Source organism: Thermobia domestica, chromosome 8 (assembly GCF_964235325.1).
Source record: "Thermobia domestica chromosome 8, izTheDome1.hap1.1, whole genome shotgun sequence".
NCBI lineage: Eukaryota > Metazoa > Arthropoda > Insecta > Zygentoma > Lepismatidae > Thermobia > Thermobia domestica.
The window spans coordinates 153796305-153822802 of NC_137461.1; the positions used below are offsets into that span (position 1 = coordinate 153796305).

A 26498-nucleotide genomic window follows, 5' to 3' on the forward strand; every position below is an offset into this window, starting at 1 on the left:
TTACAACATACGAAAATTTGATCATATTTTGCCTATTCTGAACAGCAATAGCATGCTGACAATGTCCAGAAGACGACATTTGCATTATTGCTCTCTCATTTATAAAATTCTTAAAACAACACGTCCCGCGTATTTATACAAAAAACTCACTGCTAGGTCAACTATTCACACTCACGTAACACGCAAAAGAAATACGTTTGATATTCCGCACCATAGACTTAAGCAAACCACTGCGGCATTTTCAGTATTAGCACCAAGGTCATGGAATGCCCTACCAAATGTAGTAAAAGAAGCTAAAACATTTAATTCTTTCAAGAAAATGTTAAAAATTTATTTACTCAGCCAACAAAATTTAAGTTCAGGTACCCATGAATTGTATCCTATCACTTGAACCACGTAAATGAAATCAGACATGAATTGTTTCATCTTCTTTATTAAATAATCATGCATTGTAAAAATATTTCATCACCCTGCCCCCTATATTGTGTATCACAAGCATAACTTATTTTGTCTCTATGTTATTGATGGGTATGTGTTTGTTTTCATGTTTGCATTTGTATGCTCTTTTTTTCTTTCTTTCTTCACTTGTAGTACTTGTGCGTGTGAGTGTGTTTTGTTAAAAGTACCACTTTTTGTCTTTTCTTTTCTTTTTTTATCATCTTAATTTATACCTGTATTTTTGTTGTATATAACCGTATCTTTCGACTCAACTGATTGTATGTTTTTTGTATAACTCAATGTACTTCTTTGACAAGGGTTAGGTGGTAGAGCAGCAATATGCTGAACCTCGCCCTCTTGAATAAAGCCTTTTTCAATTCAATTCAATTCAATTCAACCAATGGAGATGATCCAGACGGCTAAAAGAAAATGTATACTGTGTTTTAACAATATCAAATAATCTTCACGTAGTTTACTGGAAATTATTTTGCATGTAGGTATGTTGACTTGCAATATGGAGTGAATGTTGATTTCGTTTTCAACTTATTCTTAATGTAGTTCAAATCCAAACAACAGTAACTTTTCGTTGTGCTGTGGAAAGCCCCAAACCAAGCTTCATTAAAATTGGATAAATTTTACGAGATTTTACGCGGAAAAGAAGTCGAGGGCATAGACACACAATGTCAGTTAATTCTAATGATAAAAGCTTGCTTCACTCGCTCCAACTATAACTGTTCTGAGAATTTGGAGCAGCAGGGCTCGTGTTTCAGTTGAAATAAATAAATAATAAAATGTCATAAATAAATGTTTCAGTTGAAGTGAGAGACGATTTGTTTATACAAGAAGTAAATACGTTATTGGATTCTATTAAGATTACCTCTGATTAGAGTTAAGCAAAGTGCGCTAGTTCTATTATTGGTTAATAAGTGACAAACATAAACCTGCGTCTTATAAATAATAGTGTGCAATGCCAGGAAGATCAGTTCTTGTAAATCGAAAGAAGGAAATTGTTGCATGACAGATTGGTTGATTGTAAAGGAACTGATGTTAATCAGCTGCGGATTTAGACATCTTGCGGGCCTTGTAGGGTACACCAAACCACTTTTATCTCAAGAGTAAGAAGTGAATTATATCTTCATTTAATTTTAAAATTAGACAGATTGAATCAAACATATTCTATTGCATTACAAAGTATTTACACATGTGTTACAATCGTTAGTGTTCATTTGCACTAGAATTTAATCTATTGTCAGCTTCCTGAAGCTTCCTTCCATTCCAAACATTTCGTCAAAAGTTTTTGGTTTTCCTGGTCTCCTGGATTCGTCTGACATCTTTCTTCCCATTTTCAATAGAAACTCCCTTTCCTCTTTAAGTAATGCAAAGCATTTTTCTACGAAAAATAAAAAAATAAAACAATATATTTATTGCCTAAGATTTATAACAACAATACATTTAATATTGTTCAGAATGATATTCATTTTCAGTAACAATCTGCCAACACCCTAAATATTTATAAAATACGTATATGGACAATAGTATCATTGAGTCGGTTCGCATCGGTTCAACTTAATCGGTTGTTAAAATTTTTCTTCACCTTTTATTTATGAGATGATAATAATAATAATAATAATAATAATAATAATAATAATAATAATAATAATAATAATAATAATAATAATAATAATAATAATAATAACAACAACAAAGAGGGAATTTCTTTCGTGCATTATTCATTAAACTGAATATCTTCTCTGTCTTTGCGGAAGTCTCAGCAACAACTGTAATTATTGTTCTTGCTTCTTTCATGGTTTGGCGAATTTCTGCATGAAAAATATTGATTATCCATAAAATCTGAAAATGCACGTTAGTTGTATCTTCAAAAGCTCCGGAGGCTCAAAATTATTATTATTATTATTATTATTATTATTATTATTATTATTATTATTATTATTATTATTATTATTATTATTATTATTATTATTATTATACACGTTTTGAGCCTCCCAAGCTTTTAAAGGTACAACTAACGTTTCTTTAAATGCATTTTCAGATTTTATTAATCAATATTTTCCATGCAGAAATTCCCCAAACTATGAAAGAAGCAAGAAAAATAATTAAAGTTGTTGCTGAGACTTTCGCAAAGAAAGAGAGGATATTCAGTTTAATGAATAATGCACGAAAGAAATTCCCTCCTTGTTGAAAATAAATCTTATCTCATGACAGTAAATCTTTAGGAAACATTTAGAAGAATGGAATGCAACGCCATTTGTGAAATCAGGGCTACACCAAGTACAATATGCAATCTCCTGATTGCCTGATTAAGAAGAAAACAAATTTCGAGTATTCTAAATATCATTAGCAGTGTGGTCTCTATTTTATTTCTATAATTATCTCGACACTTGGTGAGTTTAAGTCGAGACTCTCGGTGAGTGGTGGTGGTGAGTCAATATGAGCATGCAGCGTGACTTAATTCTGGTCACAGTTACTGATATTATTCTAGCAAAAAATAATAATACTATACAAATACATCATAATATAACCATGTAGTAGCCCATCCTAAGGATTTCTAATAGTAAACAATCACGCTAATAGGTGTTATAACCTGCGTTGTTGCTTGCTTGCCTTACGCTAATAGGTGTCACTAAGTACTATGGCTTCCTACTCGTTGATTTAAATGAGTACAATGTTGTACATAACAAAGTACTTGAATAATTTCATAAATATTGTATGAAATTTGAGGTGGTTGGTGGGAAAACGCAAAAACATAAATAACTCAATGAATAAATTTGTCAAATATAAACAATTATCGCTTTTAACCAAGCACGATTTGAACCTATACTGTACAAATGGTTCAAAAGTTGGTGGAAACAACTATTAATATTAATACTAAGGCAACTTAGTATTAATTAACTAATCATAGAACCTGTTGCTTAATGACTTGAATGACCTTACTGTCTATAGACCACTATTTAGGAATGTAAATGCTAATTATTTGTAACAAAGTTCTTATATGTTGAAGTCAAACACTGAACTTCAAAACTTGAAACGAAATTTGGTGACTAAATCAGAGTATTGAAGTTTTAGCTGAAACCTAATTATGATGAAACCTAATTATGATTTACTTTCTTATCGCCACTTGGAAAATCTTTTAGTTTTCGTTCGTTTGTCAGATATTGAAAATTAAGAAATTAACCTTCGTCCCCTAGCAATTTGTGTCACCGTGACTCATAGCAAAAGATTTAAATTAAATATTTCTGTTCATCCTTAGGTTTCATTTTTTTTTTGTCCAGGTAAACAAAAATCAAAGAAAAACTATTTTTCCTTTTAGTTTTGGTCTTCAGAAATGTGCTATTTTACAATATCGGTTTCGGATAAAATTATTGGGTTTTTAATAATTATCCGATAAAGATATACAGTTTTGGGAGTATTAACATATTTCTTACATAATTTGAGTAATGTCATATATTTTCTCGAATTATGTCAATCTTTAAAATTGTGTTCTCTTTGCTGATGAGTACTCATGTATTATAAAATTAATAGGATGTTTGTGGATCTCGAAGCAATAGTTCTTTAACGAACAATATTTTCCAAACATAATAATCTAACAACAAATCACACATACTCAAACTCCCTCCTCCACCCAAATTATATAGTATCTTCTTGAAATGACTTATTTGAGTTGACCTTTCACATCAATTCCAGGCCTGCAACAAAACCACCACTGCTGCCAACAAGTGCCTTGAGAAAATAGCTAAATGACGCATAAAATCTGCCTAAAAAGTGGCTAATGTCGACTGCAATTGTAGTTAAATTTATAATTAACAGAATTTAGCAATATAGTTTTATTTTTCAAGAGATATTATCTTGACCCAGATACAAGACATGGAAGGAGGGGGCACTGGTAAATTTTTAAGAGTGAACCAATTAACATTCTAGGCTCCTCTAATAAAGTTTAACCTTTGTTAGATCACTATTTTATAGATGGTAGTCCTTGATTTCTCTCGAGATTTTCTGGAGTATGCGACTAGAGGAACGTACGTATCTTCTTTAACAAGGGGATGTTTTGACCTAAAGGTTGTTTGTCAAAGACAATGATGATTCCTTACTCATAAAATGTGTTAAGATACCTACGTATAAATAAAAGAACAAAGATACCACTACTTGAAGACTATGTACTTTACAGGCCGAGCCGGTATTAATCCGGAAATGAATTAAATTTTTCACTGGTTCACTAATCCAGCAAGAAAAGAATGCAGTTTGAAGAGGTTATATCTGTGATTTAATAAGTGGAAGACTTCTAATCAATGCTAACGATATGAATATTGCATAAAATTATGTTATTTTATTAAGAAAAATTTAATCACAAATTCTATTAACATGAACTTAGTATAAAGTAAACACTGGACAAGATAGAATAGAAAGAATATCTCATGTTCTTTATTTTCTTCTTGCATTTTATTAGTAAAGGCACATATTTTGAAAGAATCCAAATGTCATTGTGATTTTTAATGGCTTACCATTTTCTTTCATTTTATGACTGCAAATTTGTAACATTCGATAACTTTTTCTCATTATTTAAGTTATGAGATTAGGGAAAATATACTTATGTCTCTTAACAACTATCTTACAATAATTGTTAATACTATCCTAACAACTATCGAGTACTAATTAAAGTAAAAGCATTAATTGCAATTAATTATAAAATAATAAAAAAAGATGCCATAAATTGTGTCCACAATCTCAAAGGCGTTAAATATAGTATTGATAACGCAAGTTACAAACTCACTTACTGTTCAGTACGCATACAGGCTCTTCATATCCTCCTAAGTCCTTGGGAAGAACATACTTTGGGACAATACTGTATAAGTCTTCGTAGTTCGTTCCATATACTTTGAGCTGTGGTTTGAATACAATTTAAAATCTTAAAACTTTGCGTATAAAATGTTTTTAACAATGAGAAATAAATAAAGATCAACAAACTAATAACAGTTTTATTATTTGTAAAATAATTTGGACATTTTATGTCAATATTCATAACAAATTTCACATCGATTTTTTTTAGTTTTACCATATAAACATTGAAAACGAACATAGGAGAAAGTGTTATTGTTAATTGCTATTTACAATAAAACATAAAGAAAAAAATTGTTTAGATTTCCTAATTGATTTTTAGAGTAATTAAATTCGATGATAAGCAACTTTCGATGTTTGAAATACACTACGTTTATTCGTAGATAAGACAAAAATATAAATTCATTGTAGTTTTCAATGACATTTTTCTGAATATAAGAAAATTGCTGTGTACTTATTTTGATATCTCGAAGAATTCATCAACTATCAAATATAACACCAAACTGAGAACAAAACAATGAAACTTAATAAAAAAGCACAAAAAGACAATTCCAATTTCTATTACTGTTCACTTATAAGCTGTTACGTATGGACTACAACGTTAGTCACTTTCGTATGGTATAGACGTCTGCATTAATCACTTTCCGTATTTTAATTTGTTTAATTTGTACACCCAACCACAAAAGTATCTCTCTTCTAAGTGCTCTAATTCCATTACTTGGGGTCCAGGTAATTTGCAATTGTGAGAACGCCTAGACAGGTGCAACCCAACTTACACGTAACCTTTGTCGGCACTGACAGCAGTTGGTAGCCCTGATCCAGGTGTTTATCCTGGCAAAATTGTAAAGTAGATGACTAACGAAACAGTTCTCCATTCTAAGATGAATCTCTATGGTTCGGATCGTGCTTTCCAAAGAGCAGTATATATTTACCTTAATATTGCTGTGTATGTAATGTATTACTTGTATTTCTTTATATACTGTATGTTTAGAGAAATAAAAATACTGACCACGCATGAACCAGAAAATGCTCAAAAGTAGCTGAAAATATCAAATCTAGAACAACGACTGGAAATAAGTTAGTAAATGATTGCCTTCATTGACATACCTTCTCCAATTCTCATTCCAACATCTTTCTTTCTGGAGGAGAAAAGATCTTGCTTGTGACATTGAGTATGTATTGAAATTGAAATTGTTCATTTGAAAAAGTTAGAAAATGACCGAGATTTAAACCCGGATAAGCCTAATAGAAGTTCAATGCGCTAACCACTTACCTACAGCGTCCCTTCATCTTCCATCTAAACTATTAGCTAGTTAAAAGCATTGCATGTAAGACTATACACAAAATACTCGCACTAATACTGGTATAAGAAGATGTTCCTTATGAGTGTCACAATGACTTACTCGAGATTTCCTTCTTTAACTCAAAAACAAGTGATATAGACCTTCGTCAATGAGGAAAATATCACGGAAACGTTCTTCAAGATGAGGCCACCTCATCGTTTTTAACTGGTTCCGATTTACATTACTGCAATTCTTCCTCGCCGTAACTTCTAATTTCTAAAGAAGAAAAGCCGGCAGACATTATTTTCGCATTCTTTGAATTACATCAACACGTGTGGAAATAGTGGATGTTATGTTTATTTAACATAACTACTAGTTTATTTTCTTGTCTTTGTATGAGAAATTGAAGGCAAAGTGTGAAAGCAGAGAATTGCCATATCAGTGGCCCGGGTTTGGATCCCGGCGTGACATTCACTTTTTACTTTATTGGAAGGTATTTTTACGTAATTGATATTATTATTATTATTATTATTATTATTATTATTATTATTATTATTATTGGAAAGTCGAGATTTGGCTACATACTTTATATTGAATTTTCTGATTGGATTTCACGTCTTGTTGTTGAATAATCAACACACTCCATTGAAGGGGACTTGGATAAGGTAAATATCATCTTGTTGCTTTTTATTTGTTAATTTGCATGCTACACCAAGCCTAAATACTACATTTCACCTCTTTATATCTACGGGAAGTACTCCAAAGTTTCTGATGATCATAAGAAAGTAAGTGAATAAGTGATGAGATCAATGAACTTTTCGTATTAACAACATTTAAAGTATCAGGTTGTCGGAAAAGTAATGACGTATTTCGGTAAAATATGACAAATTATGATTTGTGGATATACTGGAGCTATTCGGATCACGCAATAGTTATGTCATGAATAGCTAAGATGTTGAGTGTTTCCTGTATTAATATTGCTCTTTGTTTGGTTTTCTTTTACAGATTTGACAACACATAGAAAATGGAAGACCAAAAATTGCATGTTCTTCATATTTTATTGTTTTACTCCAGGCAAGGGAAGAACGTGCCGACAGTGTTTGTGATTTCTACTGTCCTTAATGTTTCTGTTTTTGTCCCTGTTCTTAAAGAATTAGCGCAAAAACTGTAAAAGTGATTAAAACCCGTAAAAATAGGAAAGAAGGTACTGAGGAAGGTTAGTTAAATTATTTAACTTAAAAAACATAATCCAGTGCCCTGAAACACCAGGTTCCAATCAATATGAGTATTGTTTTTCTAATTCTTGGGACCCCTCTTTTCAACTTTCTCTTATTCTTTATGGACAACGGAACCTGTGGGCCTCAAACACCGCAAGGTCTGCGGTTCCGTTAGTTACTCCCTGGGTCCATTCCATACATGAGGGGACAATATTGATAAATCTCAGCCATACGAATATATATTATTTCTAGAGCCCCTAATAATAGACATTTTTTACTGAAATGGGTCCAAGACTCATTTTTGTTCTATTTACCTTTTATGTACTGTTTTGCTTATGTAACGTAGCAACCCTATTTGATGCTTCATTTCTAGTTTCATATTCGTATCATATATGAAGTAAGAAAATTTTGTCTCAAAATGGGCCCCTGGAACCGCAGGGAGCTTCTCTGTGGGGCAGCTGCTCCCTGTGCCCCACAAGGTACTGCTCTGCCGATGACGTAGCCTCAACTTGAAGAGCGTTTGGTGATATTTTCGTCATTGAGGAACGTCTGTATAAGTTGTTTTTGATTTAAACAAGGAAATTACGAATAAATCATTAAGACACTCACACAAGTTACTTATATTTCCTTGTTTATATTTTTATTTATACTTTGTTTATATTTTTTTGTTATATTTGAGTATCTTGTTTATATTTTTCCAGGAAACGATTTTAACTAATTATTTTGGGGGAAAGGTTAAGTGGCGTGGTAGGTGAGTGGTTAGCGCATTGAACTTCTATTCGGTAGACACGGGTTCGAATCACGGCCAGGCTGAAAGTCTTTCAAGTGTTCCTGTTTCAATTTCAATTTCAATGCGTACTCAGTGTGACAAGCAAGATCTTCTCTTCCCTAGAAAGAAAAAGGTGTTGGAATCAGGAGAATTGGAGATCTGTTAATAGAGACAATGATTTACAAATTTATTTTCAGCAGTTGCTCTAGATTTGATATTTTTGTCTACTTTCAAGCATTTTCTGATTCATGTGAGATTAGTGTTTTTATTTCTTTGAATATACAGTATATAATGAAAAAATACATTACATACACAGCAATATCGAAATTAAGATATGATGTTCATTGGACAACACGCTCTGCACCAGAGAGATTGATCTCAGAATGGAAAAAGGTTTCGTGCGTCATCTACTCACAATTTTACTTGCATAAAGACTTAACTCAGTGCTACCAACTGCTGTTATTGCAGAGAAAAGTTACGTGTAAGTTGAGGTTGCATCTGTCTAGGCGTTCTCACAACTGCAAAAGACCTGGACCCCAAGTAATGGAATTAGAGCTCTTAGGGGGAGATACCTTTGTGGTTGGGTGTACAGTTACGACGATTAGAAACTGCAGGTTAGATATATGAGAAATGATAGTTTTTCCAGTAGCAGAATGGCTTCACTGTATGTCTGATAGTTGCACAACCAAAATGACAGCAAATACATGCTGGATACATAACATGCCAGGATATTCCTCCATTTGGAGGAAAAAGTATTACTATTTGAGAGAATCACTTAGAGAAACAACCACGAGATAAATCTGCAAAAACTACATTCACGTTAAGTTCAAAGAGATAGGAATTATTGCAAAGAATAATACGCATCATGCAGAGACCCAAAAAGTATGTAAAGCTAAACAAAATGAGAAAAGGAGGAAAGAGGGAAAGGAAAGAGCAATACATATGGAAATAAATTAAATTTTAACACTTAAGGATAAACAGTCTCCGTCTTTCCTCCTGTCCCGTGTATCTGTCTTGGCTTTTCTCCCTTCATAGCATAAATCTCTTTCAGTGCCAAACGCCAATATCATTTATATGTTTAATTTCTTGAAAAGAATGTAATTCAGTCTAGGCTGAGACTCGAACACAGAATCCTTAGAACGACAGTCAAACGCGTTACCCACATATCTATTTATACAGGCTATATCAATTGAGTTTATAAATCAGCCATTATACGCGCAGTTATCGAACGTGTTAAATCAGCCATTGTCGGTGAGTTACCCCTGTTTCACTTGAAGTTTGAATTTCATTTACGACCTTTAGCCATCTACGGCAACAGGCTCCATGTTTTCATTAAAAGCATTTGTTCTGTAGATTAAAATCAAGAATGAAAAAATCTATACTCTTACTTACTGTTGTAGGTAAGAGACAGATATAGGTATAGAGATAGATATATAAATATAGATAGATCTAGGTATATAAATATCGGATTAATGGGGATTAAAAGAGTGATTTCGTAACTGCAAAATGGGTCTTCAAGACGGTGGTCGCACCAGTACTGACATTTGGTAGCGTTGTTACGTAACACTCTCAGTATAAATAAAGCTTCGAAACCACGAGTTGTGCCGTGGATAAATTAGTGAGGTGTCTGCCTGTTTAGTGGGACAACGCGGGTTCAATTCTCGAGTACACCGGTTTCTTTTTCTTTTATAATACATTTTTATATATGTTATTAATAATTTCTTTCTTGCATTTTTTGTAAATCATCTTAAATTAGTGGAGGTTATAACACACATATATGTTTGGTTTATCCGTATGTGCAATCCAGAGATGGAGCGGGTCAGTGGGTCACGGGTGAACAGAACGAGACTCACTGCGACCCACCACCTACCGGGACCCACTCTGATACACCGACTCATTCTGACCTACCGATCCACTCTGACTTAACAACGCATTACGACCCACCGTCCCATTCTGCTCAATGCATTGTAGACAGCTTCTGAACACTGGTGAATTTGTCTACGTTTTACTTTCAAGGCATCCTTTTTCTTCTTTTTACATTTGTTTCTATTGAAAAATGAACTTCAGTCAATTTTAGATATTGATATTTGGAATTGTAATAATAGCAATAGGACCTATTAGTTAGCTTTGAGACGCAGCCTGTGACTTTTTAGAGGAGCTAACTACTGGGAAAAATGTTTGAATCATGTGTAATATATGAATCATTATATAAAAATTGAATGTAACTATGTGTGCGTGATCATCACATCCAAATTGCAAAGTCAAATGAAATGATTTTTGGTACATAGTTAGGTCCCAATCCCAACTGGGAAGTTATCATACGCGTATCGGTTTCATTATGTTACATATTCTAAGTGAATCTGAATTTTTGCGAAAAATTTAGTATCTCACAAGTTGTTCAACTTGGAGAGCTGAAATTCAGTATATTAAATCTTTATTATAAATAAACAGAACATGTCCTAGCATTTTTAAAATTCTCTTTTATTGAAGGGATGATTTTTTTGTATAGTGCCGGACAGAAGTATTTGAAACAAATGCAGTGTATGAGAATTAAACCTGTAGTTTGGTGTGCAGAAGAAACAAACTTGTGAATCAAAGGTTTAAGAACAACTCATGTTATTCGATCAGACAGACAATCACGATATCACTTTAACATATTCACCACGTATTTGGACCTTGCCTCCTCTCTCCTTCAAAGTTGATATTTGAAGACGATGAAAGATGAGCTCACATTTTAAACCAATATATTTATACACCTAGTTTCACCTTCCTCTTACAGCACACATGTTAATGAATGTAACAGTATAAAAATCTGACTGGAGCCAAACGCTACATACAGTATAGGAAGAAAACAAATCATTTCAAGCAGATCATCCGTTTTAATGTGAACCCAAGACATACAAGCTCTATATCATCATTCTTAAATGAACAAAATTATAGGAATTGACCATCTTCCTCACTTCATACAGAAATTTATCAAAATGCTTGGATACGTGCTTACTCGTTTTCAACAAGGATTTTGTATACCGTAAATTTGTATACCGTACTTTGCACATCAGGGGTTACTTTGCACAAAATATGAAAAGAGTTTCACAGTCCTCTGTCGGCAAAACGATGAACAGAAAAGAGGAAGTTTTAACTGTTACCGTAAGATAAAACATCTAACTGTATATTGGGTATAATGTTGGCGGTTAACATCACTTCTAATTACCGAAAGGGTTCATTGTTGTAGAAGTATGGAAAGCAGCCACTGTAAAGGCCACCAAAATTTGAAAGATATCACGTACAAGATTTTCTGTCAAAGTTAAGTCAGTTTCGTAGAATACTACTGTGTATATTGGAACTTTGATGCAATAGTTGAAATTGAAATGTGAAACGTTTTTAAAGTTATAAAAAAAGTAAAACTGGGAGAATGCAGTTTCAGTCTACTCGGGGTTCCTTTGCACCGGTCCAAAATACCGCTTAGATCGCATTTATTACTTCTGGAACCTCCTGCATTCTAAATTTAGAAAAATTTCTTATTTAGGAAGATGCTGGAATGAATTTCTTGGAAAATAAATTATGAACAGTGGTGGATCCAAAAAAGTAGTTTGAGAGATCTTTACTCACAAAGATTTCGTTTTTTTTAAAGGTGACTAGACTTTTTTTGGGGGGGGGTTCTGCTTATGCGCATAGGAATGACTAACATTAGAATTTGTTATAAAATATCATGCAATTTGGTGGGTTTCAGCCTGAAAGTCCCAAATCACTTAAATCTCTCACTAATTACGGTTGGGATGATATTCTTGGACATAAGGAATAACCAAGGCAAATCAGTTCACGGGGATTATTTTCTGATCCTGAGTTGGCATTTTTGTGGGACATATGCTACACTATTAGAATGCGGTTCCTGTACCGGTATCAGAAAATACATAATTTTCTTTACAAATATCGATAATCCAAAATAAGTACTGATACCAGTATCATCATTCTAATATCAAAATTTGTAGACTGCATGCAGTTTTGTGTAGAAAGTAAAATGTATAAATACTGAAGGGAAAACTGCACAGAAACGTTACGTTCGCTTGTCAAACATACTTTTTTTATATGTTGTGCAAAGCGCCCCAGCTATGGGGTTACTTTGCACCAAAGTTTATATTACAATAACTATGGTTATACTGAATGTTTACTAATAAACTTGCACTAATGTTTTCCTTATATATATCTAGCTATTATATGTTTAAAACACAGTGTTCTAAATCATTACGTTTGTAAGTTACATGCGATTTTCTTTCAAATGGTTTAAATCTTGTGCATAGTAATCCCGTCTTACGGTAGTAAGTTTCATCTCACTAACGCGATGTACTCTATTTGTTATGTATTTTTAACCCTCTCTCCTCTATTATTATATGCACTTTAATAAATATGACCTGACAACAACCCAGTTTGAGGTTGAGGTCGATGTTCACTATGTTAAAAACTTCACACCGAACGGTCCAACCATTTCCTTTACGTTAAACAATGTCTTTTTCATTTGTATAATACAGACGTAGATTAATACTATTGGTGCTGTCTTGCATGCATAAGTTATTTCTTGATATCAAATATGAGTTGTTACGTTTAATGTGGTGAACAATACATAACAACACTTTCTATGTAATCAACAGTCACGCAGTGAATAAGTATCGCATTAGTATTAAATTAAGCTTGAATGCTGCAGCATTCTTCAGTTTCATTTCTCAAGAGATTTTCTTTCCTGTCCAGCCATTGTTTTGTCGAAAGTTTACAAAACACTAACACCAGACATTTTGCATGCATATTCTTTAAAATTTTTCTTTCCTGTATATTTTTCTCAACTTTCTCAAATTTAGTTAAATATTTTCCTCATTACATTTTTACTATTGAAAATTGTTTCAATAATAAATTACCATTAGCACCTAATCTGAAAAGTGCTTCTGATTAAACGGAAAATTAAACTGACTATATACAATGTCATGTTTAGTTTCCTCGTTTGCGAAAGTTTCATTCTTTTTTTAAATATCGTAACTCTTATTTCTTCGTAAATTATGTTACTGGTGCAACTTGGACCACTTTGGTCACGACTTTTATACAAGTCACTCGAGTCGGAATTGCTTTTCAAACCCGCTCTCACTCTGATAGATCCAGCGACTCAAACAAACCTAATTATTCAGACAGACCCGATGACTCGGAAGTAGGTGCAATGTCAGCGCTACAGTATTTTAATCTACCAATTCATCAAATGTAATTTTCAGAAGTTTCAGCCACTCTTGGCACAAAAAAGTTTAACAGAACACTGTTTGGATTCAGCGGTATTTCTTATATTCTACATGGCAAGTTTATCGAACTCGCTTGACTGCAGTTTGACTAACCCTTATAATAAATTCATATTATCTCCTCTATAAATGAATGGGTTTATACTCTTATAAAACTTGCAGTTATCTTTCAGTGCAATGTGTCAATACACACAGATGCGTTGTCTGTCACGTAAGTTTATGAATATTTTCCGCGGGATAGTATTTTTTGCCCCTTACTATGAGAATTAAATCGGTACACATTTTTTACTACCACCTCGCGATTTAATTAAACGTTTTAAAGTTCTAAAAGCTCAATCTCTAACCAAATCGATAACTGCATCATCCCTCTCTTTGCAGTTCATATAAGACACTATAGAAATATCGTAAAACTTAACAAAAAAAAGTTCTTTCACAGTGTGAACCTTACGATTATCGCCATATATTTATAGGGTAGAGGTCTTGTGTATCTTGTTCCATATCTCATTGGATCCGTGCAGAATTTCCATTCCCGCGTTCGAATCTTCGTCCTACTACTTTTTTATTTTTATTTTCTCATCGATCAGGTAGAACTCCAGTAAAAAGAAACATATGGTTACAATTTAAGGTGCGATTTGCTATTCTGCATTTATGTACTTATTTATTGTCAAGCGAACAAGATGAAGTAGAATTTTACAAACGTAAAACTGTTCTAGATATGACTATTAATAAAAAAACTATGAATAAGTTTACAGCTCAAAAATAAATTGAATTCTCTTCAATTGTAGTCCATAATTAGCTATGGTGAAGGAGATGGATTTCAGTTGTTTTGTGTGTGTTCAGCACATTGGCTTCCATCATTTTTATTTCTGGAACTAAATATAACTAATTTTATTTTTGTTTAGATGTAAAATACATTTAGTTCTTAACGGAACATAGAGCATAGTGTAAAATGTCACTATGGCATTGCATTTCGTTATATAAAGGAATGAAAAATGATACATTTATGCTTGAAAATGTCGAAGATAATATGACAAATATTATGAACAATTCTATAATAGAATTAAGGAATTGTTTATAATAAAATAAATTGGAATGAAATGCAGGGTATTTGAAGTTAGTCAAAAATTTACCCTTATATGCTGAAATAAAAGTTTCTTGAATAGATAGGGAAACTTCACCTTGAAATGTACACCATGAGTTTGACTCTCAATAGAATCGGAAATATGTTAAGAAATTTAAACCTTGAAGAACTCAACACAAGTTTGACGTCCCATGGTTATAATATTGTCGTTATGAACTGACTAAACTAGCGATAAATACAGGAGCAGCTCGCCAAATCAGCTCCTGTTTTCCGGTTTTTAAATATAAATTAACGTATCTAACGCCGGATTTTTGGTCAAAAGATATTTTTTCCTTTGCATATATTTAAGGGAGAACATGTAACGTCAACATTTCGTTAGCAAATGTAGCAACTGATCAAATTGAATAATGTCAAAAATACAGTACTTTGCTTGCTAGAATCTATTTTTCGTTCGAGTTCCTACATCATTTTTTGGTTTTACAGAATGCTTATTATTATACATATATGTTTGTCCTGTTTGATCCAAAAAAGTTTATTATGAAGAAAATTGTCTGGAGAGTTCTTTCTAGAATGGCTGTTATTAGTTGTAGTAGTTGATTTGATTTTAGCGTCTCATTCATCAGCAAGGCTTTATGAGACATGGACTTAGAGCTTACCGTGGGATCCAAAATACATGAACTCCTGCCGACAATCGAACTCCGTTTTTAGAAAACAAGTATCTTGCCACAGTCAGTTATTACCTGTTGGGGTTGGAACAGACCCTATAATTATACTAGTATTGGGAAGCAGTGATGAAACTGGTCAATAATTTCGTAACCTGGAAGCAGTCACACTCGTGTCCCAGTATGGCCGGAACAGACCTGGAGACGACGAAACGTCGTCATACACACCGAGAAATGAGATGACACTTACCCTGCTTTCTGCTGGTTTAATGGCTAGCGCGTGCGGTTTTGGTTCTTGTTTTCTCTTGTTTAATTCCCTTTAAGAGTCAATTAAATCTTTACTTTAACCAGAATTTATTTTCATTAATCATCCGTCTCTTTTAGCCTAAAGGACTTAAACGTTGAGAAAAGTATATGCGAAAAATGTTAAAAACTATGCATGCAAAAGTCAGGTGCCAGTGTTTTGTAAGCTATTGACAAAATAATAGAAAGGCAGGAAAGAAAATTTCTTAAAAACTGAAACTGAACAATGTTCTAGCATTCATGCTTAATTTGCTACTAGCGTGACACATTAAATTCAATGTAATATACATATTGCACACAAAATTCGCTACTTGACTGTTGATAACATGAAATATGATAGGTATTATTAAACATTAAACATAACACCTCATTTTTATATCAATTAATAACTTACATAAGTAAATAACAAGACAGTAACAATACTATTAATCTATATCTACATAGTATATAAATGAAAAATACGTTGTCTATCATAACCAAAAATGGCTGAAATGAATTTTATTAACATACTTAATATCTACTTCGGAGTGGGTTCTTGTCACGATATTTTATTAAATTGCTTATCGTAACAGAGAGGGTTAAAATATTATGCCAAACAGAATATTTAACGTTTGTGGGATAAAACTTGTTAAAATCTTAGATAAAACTTTTAAAAAACCTATTTAAAACGCATGTGCACATGTCCGACCGTGTTTAGAACTTTCGGTATTAGGTGGAGAATAGGCGTAATTTGTATCATTTTTGCTCAATAGTTAAGAATGATAACATCGAGGTTTTGTCTTGTCATCATAGCAAAACGGATGAAGCACTTGAAATTATCTTTTTAATATACTGTATTTAGCATTTGGGTTAATCGGGTTTCTATAATTCATTAACGCATATATCATAAGAGGAAGAGATGAACATAAACATATTTTTTCAAATATGTGAGCCCATCTTCCGTGGTCCTAAAAATCTGGTTTTGAGGGGAAAAGGGGACAAGCTCTGAATACGAGGTCAATATGTAAAAGTGACACCGTGAATGTCTGTCCGATCATCACGGGAAATGGAATGAACTGTTTGAAATGAGTATTTAAATACATTTAGTACTTGAAAGAAAATGATTAGCTGACGTCTACTGGATTTGACAAAATTTCACAAATATATGATGAATTAATATATTGCTTGTAGTTAAAAATGACTACTTTATTGGTTAAAGGAAAAAACAAAAAGGCTATAGCAGGAATCGAACCCAGGAGCCTTTGCACGTGAAACGTGGATCTTTCTAACTCTGCCATCCCGTCACTTGATAACTTTACGTTTCGTCTCATACATACGCCGAGTTGGAATCTTTAAGACGCTTTTCTCCCACTATTTCTGGGTATTGCGCTCCCCCAGTTTGTAATATTAACACTTTAGATGTGCACTACTACCTCGCGAAGGATGGCCCCGAAGTTTTTTTTTTTACCAAAGTCTGCTTTCCCCTCGTTAGTTAATTCTCGCCGGGCTTTTCTCACGTCACTTTCATACAATACATGTTCTAGGCGAGGAAAGGTGTATCAAAATATAAAGAAAGAGAGTTTCTTACGAATCTCTTACCATAGGAAGATGAAACTCGGCATTTAAAGTCCTCCTTAAAAATCTCTGACCATGTGATGCATTGTTTTCGGAAATTCCAACTCTAGCAAAGAAAGCAAGGTAATTGCTACAATATCTTAATTTCCCATTTTGTGTTCATAAACTGGCGAAAGTGAGTAAACATTTTAGCTGTTTAAAATAAATCTAGAATATATTTAGCAATTGGATTCACTTAGATCTTTTTCATTTCACTTCGATTGATATTTCGCAAATAACATTTCCACAAAGCCGAATTTGGTAGAGTGTAGTATATAGTCATGATATGTTGTCTTTACACTCTAAATCATTTGCAGAAACCGCTTCTCACTATCAGTTATCATTTTCTTTGTATATCAACAACCGTTGAAACCGGAATGACTTATTTGAAGCAATTCCGGTTTGAGTAGAAGGTTAACAAAGGAAATAAAATATATTCTTTGGACACTGAATTAATTGCAAAAGATCACATCTTGAAGCATTTACTATTTCTATTAGGCCAAAATCGGAAATTGAAACCGGAAGTACTAGTAAATGTTATTCTTGAAAACTCTTAGAAACTCTTTTGTTTCTAAAGATCAGTGGGAATTTCAGCCATTTATGGTTTTGGTAGAGTATTTTGGATACTCATGATGTTCTCTAGATGGTAACTCTTTTTCAAAAGTCAGTTCTCGCTATGTTACCTTTTCATGCAATGACGATAAAAGCCGAAACTGGTATTGAAACCGGAAGTATTAATAAACTTAAACGATTTTCAATTTTAGTAGCGTATTATGGATGATCATGATATGATGCTTATTCACACGAAATCGTTTACGAAAAAACATCTTCTCCTTGTATGTTGTCGTTTTCATCTATGGGTTAAATGTTAGAACCGGAAATAGCTAACTTCAACCACTTCTGGCTTGAATATGGAGTTAACGGATGAGATGGAACCAATTCTTTGGATGCAGGATCAATGGTAGAAAATCATTTCTTGATATCACTTACTGTCTTTGCTCTGGTATCTGTCGACAGACACACGGATGAACCAGCTCTATAAGACTTCCGACTTTTATGCACGACACAGTTTGGAAGTTGAAAACCTGACTTTGGTTCATAAATATTATTAACACTAACATATCAATGATACTCATGTGTATAATTCAAAAAGTTAGAAGTTAAATTTATGCCAGATTGGAAGCAGTTGTGGGAAGGGCTCTTGCTACATCAAAAGTGTGGGTGTTCAGGTAAAACCAATATAATCTTTCTATTTTACACCGGGTTAATAATGCATAGGTAATTTCTGCTGTATATTAACCTCACGGACAAAAGCGACCCGTGACTCAATGAAAATCCATTTGTTGGTTCTTCAAGGTCAATGCATCAACAAAATGGCTAATACTAGGAGTACAAGTGACCCATTACTTCGATAGAAGAGAGAGATATAACAGACGTACTTACGTCGTACCTAATGCCTCCAGCACTTAGTAGAAGGCTTAACTGGGTGGAAGCCACATAGCAACGTTCTATGCGAAAGAACGCTGTGTTATGTAAAAAATGCTCTGGATTGTTCTATCTGTTGTGTGTATGAAATACGAGCTTGTTTGTGTGTCTGTCTGTGTGGGTCTGTGTACGTAGTGGGAATCGGACGAGTTGACTGAAAGTTACTAAATTTTGGTCAAGGATACCTTTATCCAGGACCCAGACCAGGAGAAAGCCTTTTTCTAAATTCAAACCAGGGGTCTCAGGGGCAGGGGTCGTTTATCGGGACATGTAAAAATATTAGAAGATGACCGATATTTGTGTTGAATTCATTGTTATCGTGGTCGCTGAGATCAACGGTGACACTTCCATTAGCAATGGCTTTCAAAATCTGCTACCATTTTATGAGGGTCGAGGTCACACGGGAGATGGGGTATCGAAATATAAAAATATTCCAAAATGACCTATATTAGTATCAAATCCTTAGTTTTCACGGTCGATGAGATGAATAGTGATTCTTTCAGAGGCATTGACTTCCAAATACAGCCCAATCGCTTGGAGGCGAGAGGCGTTCTTTTAAATTTCGAACCAGGGGGTCTCAGGGACGTTTACCTTGATATGTAAAAGTAGTAAAAAATGACCGATATCTTTTTGTTTCGTTGTTCAGTTTGTTTACATAGATATTTTATCTGACCCATGCGAAAAATGGGTATTCCTGCTAGTTATTCATACATGCAAGAAATACATTATTAATAATATACAGGGTGGCCCAAAAATAGGTATGTAATACCATATTGATCAGCTCATTGCATTTTATATAATTCTTATTTTTATCGATCAGGTAGACTTAGTTTCTTTATTATTTGTTCTTAATGTGTTTTTACTTACATCTTAAGCTCAGAAGAGCCGAAGCAATTAAATTCATAAACTAGAATGTCATAGTTGATCAATGCAGATGGGTATGCCTACTATTGGACTACGAGAACAGATAGGAGTGTATTTTGAAAGAAATAAAAGAAAGTGTAAACATACATAACCGTATTTCACTTTATATAAACTATTCTAAACCACGGTCACTAACCTAAGATAACGTAGGAAAAATGCAAGAAAGTAATTAATAATAATAAATATGAACATATAAAATATATTTTGAAAGAAGAAACTTCCCCTGGCAGAACTTGTTTACTCTAGATGTCGAAGCGTTAACCAGATTTGGGGTGCGTCAGTGGGTCAAGTGGTTCTAGTTTTATGAGTGGGTCAACTACATGTGACCCAGTGCGATCCACCATCAACCATGACCCACTCTGTCCCACAGACCCACTGCTCACTGCTTGTAGACAAAATCTTCTGAACAGCATATATTTTTCACCCTCGACCATAGCCATAGAAACTAAAAACACGTTTCTGATTGGTTGCAGTTTGCGATTGTCCAAACCTTCTGGTGTATATATTGCGTATTATAGTAATAATAGAAGAAAATTGTCATTTTGTTGGAATTGAAGAAGAAGAACATTGAAGACGCAGTTGAGGTTAAGTTTATATTATGGCAGTCAAGGAAGAACAAAACAAGTCCTGCGGGGCTTCTAATCCGTTCTTACTACTACTACTACTACTACTACTTATACTGTGGATTCGTAGAGTGAAACTACACACGTGTCGTAAGCAAATCTCTTTTTTGAGTATTATTTTCATCGTATTTTAATGAAAAAAGTGTTATGAAAATTTTAAAAACAAAGTAAAAAATAAAAAATTTCCTTGGTCCGGGTTTGAACCGACACATAAAGCAATTATAATTACTAGCCATTGCGCTAGTAACAAAAAATACAGTGCTTCGTATCATATGTCAATATGTTCTTACCATGCACTTTCTACTATAATAATTGCTGAAGCTTGTTTATTATATGGAGCGCTTAGAGCACAGGGTAATCAACTCATAAATTTATGAGAAAAATAGACATTAAATTTGTAATGTAGGCTTCTGTACGTTGGTCTACTTACCTTGATTTGAGACTTTAATAATTTCATCCGTTTTTCCACTGAAAAATATCGATAATTCAACAAGGAAATAATTAGACCATGACAACTTAATTGAAATTCATCGTAAGTTTGCCCATGGCAAACACTTTCCCATTTTATATCGTAGAGGCCAGATCCATAGTTATTGTAACAGAGCAGTGCTTGAGCGATTGGCCGTAGAAATTCAAACTTCGATTAGTTAGAATTTCACAACCTGGTTTTATTACAAGTGTAAACTTTTTAGTCGGTAGAGAAGAGAACGTGGATCATGTGTCGGAGTTGATGATGGTGTGTTTTGGTGGGTCAGTGGTTTATGATAGGTAGTGGGTCAGAGTTGGTCATGGTGATTGGTGGGTCAGAGTGGGTCACGGTGTGTTGTGGGACATGGTGGATCATGTGTCAGAGAAGGTAATGGTGGGTTGTGGGTCACGGTGGGCTTTGGGTCAGAGTGGGTGACGGTGGGTGGTGGGTCAGTGGCTCGTGGGTGACGGTGGGTGGTGGGTCAAGTTTCCATTGACCCACGCCATCTCTGGCGTTAACTACCAGGCCACCGAGGTAACCTTATAAATATTGGTTTGTCTATTGTATTCACATTGCGAATAGGCGAAATTGGAACAATTTGGCATCGGAGTCGGTCATTTAGTTCGAATAAAATCTGTATGTTAGACATAGCACAATCACTACAAGAACATTTCATAGAGCGGGACAGTAATTCACATGGTCGAAAGAAAGAAACAACTGTGTAAGGGTATATATATCGTGACTCACGATTCGCCGTGACCTGCAAGGCACCATGGCCCACCACCCACCGTTACCTACTCGAGCTCACATCCACCATGAACCACTCTGAACCAGTGTGACCAACTCCGACCCACCAAAACCCATCGTCATCAACTCTAACCCATGATCCACGATCTATTCTCCACTGAATAAAATTTACACTTGTAATAAAACAAGGTTGTGAAATTATCACTAATCGGAGTTTGAATTTTTACGGTTCAACGCTCAAGCATCGCTCTGTTACAATACCGGTCGATCTCATCTTTACGATATACAAGGGTAAAGTGTTTGTCATGGCCCAAATTGCGATGAATTTAAATTTAATTATCATATATAATTATTTCTTTGTTGACTTTCTGACATTTTAGTGGAAAATAGGATGGAATTTGAAAGTCTCAAATCAAGGTAAACTAGACCAAAGTGAAGTCTAAAATTGGCCATATAATTTAGCATCCCGTACAAATTTAAAATTCCCACGTAATTAAGCTTACAGTACAAATTTTATGTCCATTTTCCTTACAACTTTATGACGTGATACCCCTATGGTATGAACGCTGCATATATAAACACAAGTTTCAGCAATTATTATAATAAAAAGGAGTATATGTAAAATGCGCAACACTGTATTTTTATTTCTCATCAATTGTTTTTCAATTTGTTTCTGAACTAATATCGATCGTTTTCCATTATTTTTAGAAATCAACCCTATATATAGAAAATGTTTCCCCCAATAAAAGAGAGTTTTAAAAAATGATATTGCGATTAGGGCCTAACTATGTATATGTCAAATGTCATTTCAGTTGACTTTGCAATGTGATCATGATGATCACACACATATAGTTATATCAATTTTTAATATAATAATTCATACATTATAGGTGATTCAAATTTTTTTCCAGTAGTTAGCTCCTCTAAAAACTCGCAGGCTGTGTCTGAAAAGTCAATAAGCCAGTCCTATTGCTATTATTACAATTGCAAAAATGGTCAATTGCCTGAAGATCTGCAAGAGTGCCTGAAGTTTTTTGTTCAATAGAAACAAATGAAAAAAGAAGAAAAAGGGAGGCCTTGAAAGTAAAACGTAGACAAATTCACCAGTGCTCAGAAGAAGCTGTCTACAATGCACTGAGCAGAATGGGTTGGTGAGCCAGAGGGGATCAGTGGGTCAGCGTGGGTCGAATGGATTGTTGGGTCAGAGTGAGTCACGGTGGCTTGTTGACCCACGACCTACTTACAACTCTTGACCCAATTGAGCAACTGACTTACTTCATCTCTGGACTGCACACACCAATAAAGCAGTCATATATTTATCTTAACCTTCCTGACTACTTAATATCCCCTAATTTAAGTTAATATACAAAAAATGCAATAAAGCAATTACTAGTAACAAATAGAAACATATAGAAATGTATTTTGAGAGAAAGAAAAATTAAAGTGAACTAGCCGAGATTTGAACCCGCGTTGGTCCACCCAAGAAACAGAGATCTTACCGATTTACCCACGGCACAACTTGCAACTTTTGGTTTTGAAGCTTTATTTACATTGCTTGTTACGTAACAACGCTACGAGATGTTATTACTATTGCGACGACCTCCTTCAAGACCCGTTTCGTAAATTTACGAAATAATTTATTTAATCCTTAATCAATCCGATATATATATATATATATATATATATATATATATATATATATATATATATAGATAGATAGATAGATATAGATAGATAGATAGATAGATAGATAGATAGATAGATAGATAGATAGATAGATAGTGTGTTTGAAAAAGAACTCCCTAGTTTTAATGTGTCCTAGAATCTGTACAAAGTGACATACACTATTCTAGTTTGTGGTTTTTGATTCATCAACTCTCCAAGTTTGGCTCCCCTGCAGTTGGCAGGTCTGCTTGACCTTGAGATCACACCAGTGCTGTTTTTCCCTGTTTCCTCAGTTCAGTCCAGGCAGGCGTGCAGTGCAGAGCAACTTAGCAACAATGTGTACTCCACAACAGAATGTGTACTCCGCAGTGTGTTATTTGGCTTGTGAAAACTGAGTCAGTTATAACAGTGCAACGTAATTTTAGACGTCAGTATGGTGATGAACCACCTACAGCAAAAACTATCCGTCATTGGCTAAAGTCTTTCAAGGAAACCGGTAGTGTTTTAAAAGCAAAATCACCAGGTAGACCGAGAACTTCTGAAGATGTTGTTGAACAGATCCATGTTTCTTGTGTTCGGAACCCGAAGAAGTCATTGGCAAGACGTAGTCTACACTTACGAATGCCTAAAGGTACTGTGTATGATGTTGTGCGTAACAGACTTAAGTTGCGCGCATACAAATTGCAACTGTTACATGAAATTAAACCTACTGATAAAATCGAAAGGTATAAGTTTGCTGCTGACTTTCTACACAGAATTGATGATGATGTCAATTTTAAAAAAAAAAAGATTCTCTTTTCTGACGAGGCTACATTTCATGTCAGTGGAGCCGTTAATCGACATAACTGCAGAATTTGGGGGGTAGAGCATCCACATGAAGATATTCAGCATCAACGTGACTCTCCCAAACTTAATGTCTCGTGTGGTTTGATGGAAGATCGTGTGATTGGTCCTTTCATTTTTGTAGAAAAAACAATAAACGGGGACGTTTACTATGACATGCTGACAGAGTACGTCTTTCCCCAATGGACGATATTGAGTCTGAAAAGGGACTTGCGTTTTTCCAACAAGACGGCGCCCCACCTCATTACAGTAACCATGTACGTGCGGCTCTTGACACTCGCTTTCCAGGAAGGTGGATAGGCAGGGCTGGCCTAATACCTTGGCCACGACGAAGCACAGACTTAACCTCACTGGACTTTTTCTTTTGAGGCCACATAAAAAAACGTTGTGTACAGTGAAAAGATCAGAGACATCAATCATTTACGGGAAAGAATAGTCGCGGCGGTTGGGACAGTTACATCTGAAATGTTGGTGAATACGTGGCGAGAAGTGGAATATCATCTCGACGTGTGCAGGGCCACAAATGGATCCCACGTTGAAGTCTACCAACATTAAACAAAACTTGAAGAAATTATCTTTCATGATATGTACTCATTGATGTAAATTTTCATTCATTTCCCAATTAAATTGATACTTAAAACTAGGGAGTTCTTTTTCAAACACCATATATATATATATACGCTGTATGTGTGTGTGTTGGTGCACCCAAGAAATTAATTCATAATAGATTAATTTATTCTTGATTTTAATCTACAGAACAAAAGCTTTTAATGAAAACATGGGGCTGTTGCCGTAGATGGCTAAAGGCCGTAAATAAAATTCAAACTTCAAGTATAACTGGGGTAACTCACCGATAATGGCTGATTTAACACGTTTGATAACAGCGCGTGTAATGGCTGATTTATAAACGCAGTTGATATAGCCTGTGCAGATAAGTGGGAACCGTGTGTGACTGTCATTCTAAGGATTCTGTGTTCGAGTCTCAGCCTAGACTGAGTTACATTTTTTAAAGGAATTAAACACTATAAATGATGTTCGCGTTTGATACTATGAAGGGAGAAAAACCAAGAAAGATGCAGGGGGATAGACGGAGACTGTTTATCCTGAAGTGTTAAAATTTAATTTATTCCCATGTCTTTTGCTCTTTTCCTTCTTTTCCATTTTTTTTAGCTGTCCATACTTTTTCAGTCTCTGCATGATGCGTATTATTCTTTTCCTTTTCTTTGTATTAATTCCTATCTCTTTGAACTTAACGTGAATTGAATTTCTGCAGATTTATCTCGTGGTTGTTTCTCTAAGTGACGTTCTCAGATAGTAATACTTTTTCCTCCAAGTGGAGGAATATCCTGGCATGTTATGTTTTCGGACATATATTTGCTGTCATGGTTGTGCAACTATCAGACATACAGTTAAGCTATTCTGCTACTGGAAAAAGCTATCATTTCTTATATATCCAACCTCCAAGTTTTAATGTCCGTGGCTGCACAGGAAATACAGTGCAATGATAACAGAATTTTGAGTTACATTTGTTGGCTTCTCTTTAAAGTTTTAGCCAAAGTAATTTGGAAAGTAGAATATTTTCCTGAGTTATCAGTTTATCATTTCTAAGAGCAATACCTTCATTTTCAATTTTAGAAAAAGGAAGGAAGACAGACACTAATGTTAATTTAAAGAGAAAATATTAATCTCCAGTCTAAACTTTGTAACAAATCCTTTCTTGTGTACAAGCTCTAGTCAAACATGAAAAAACAATGAAAGTAAAATTTTCATTCCAATTTGAGAAAGTTCAAAGTCAAACTCTTCACAGACAGTTCCCATCATACTAATATATAAACTTTTTATATTACATCTCTCTGTATAAACTTTGATCAACCGAATTGTTTTCGGAATTATTTTCAAAAAGTATTAGTAAATATTAACAACTTGATAATATAAGAAAAAGAGACTCCTAATAATTCTCTATAAATATCAATTGGACTCAATAACGTTTCTGCTAGGATTCACAATAGAAGAGGATTAAAAAGCAGTTGAAATCCATTTTCCGATACCTCTAGTAAGGTTATTTTTAATATTCGGATTACGTCTAAAAGAAAATAGAAAGAAAATACCCCTACACCACTATCATTTTTGCAGATTAAACAAACAACATACTTTCAAACATTTTATTTTAAATCGGGAGTAAGAGGATGTATCGCGCATAATCATCACGCATAATCACTCTTTAATATTCGTCTTCTTTGCTTGCCCTGTCGATTGCCAATACGGTTGCCAG

The 26498-nt window shown here is 34.2% G+C and overlaps 1 protein-coding gene across 1 annotated transcript in view; it reads right to left on the bottom strand.

Moving 5' to 3' along the window:
- Window positions 1-1598: 1598 nt before the first annotated feature.
- Window positions 1599-26498, bottom strand: part of LOC145691871 (alpha-tocopherol transfer protein-like) — a 119947-nt gene continuing 95047 nt past the window's right edge. Inside the window, exons 6-7 of the mRNA XM_081767180.1 lie at window positions 5229-5334; window positions 1599-1828 (exon numbers count right to left, since the gene is read on the bottom strand). Of these exons, the coding sequence (XP_081623306.1) occupies window positions 1677-1828; window positions 5229-5334 (258 nt within the window). The 3' untranslated portion in view covers window positions 1599-1676. The remainder of the gene's footprint in view (window positions 1829-5228; window positions 5335-26498) is intronic.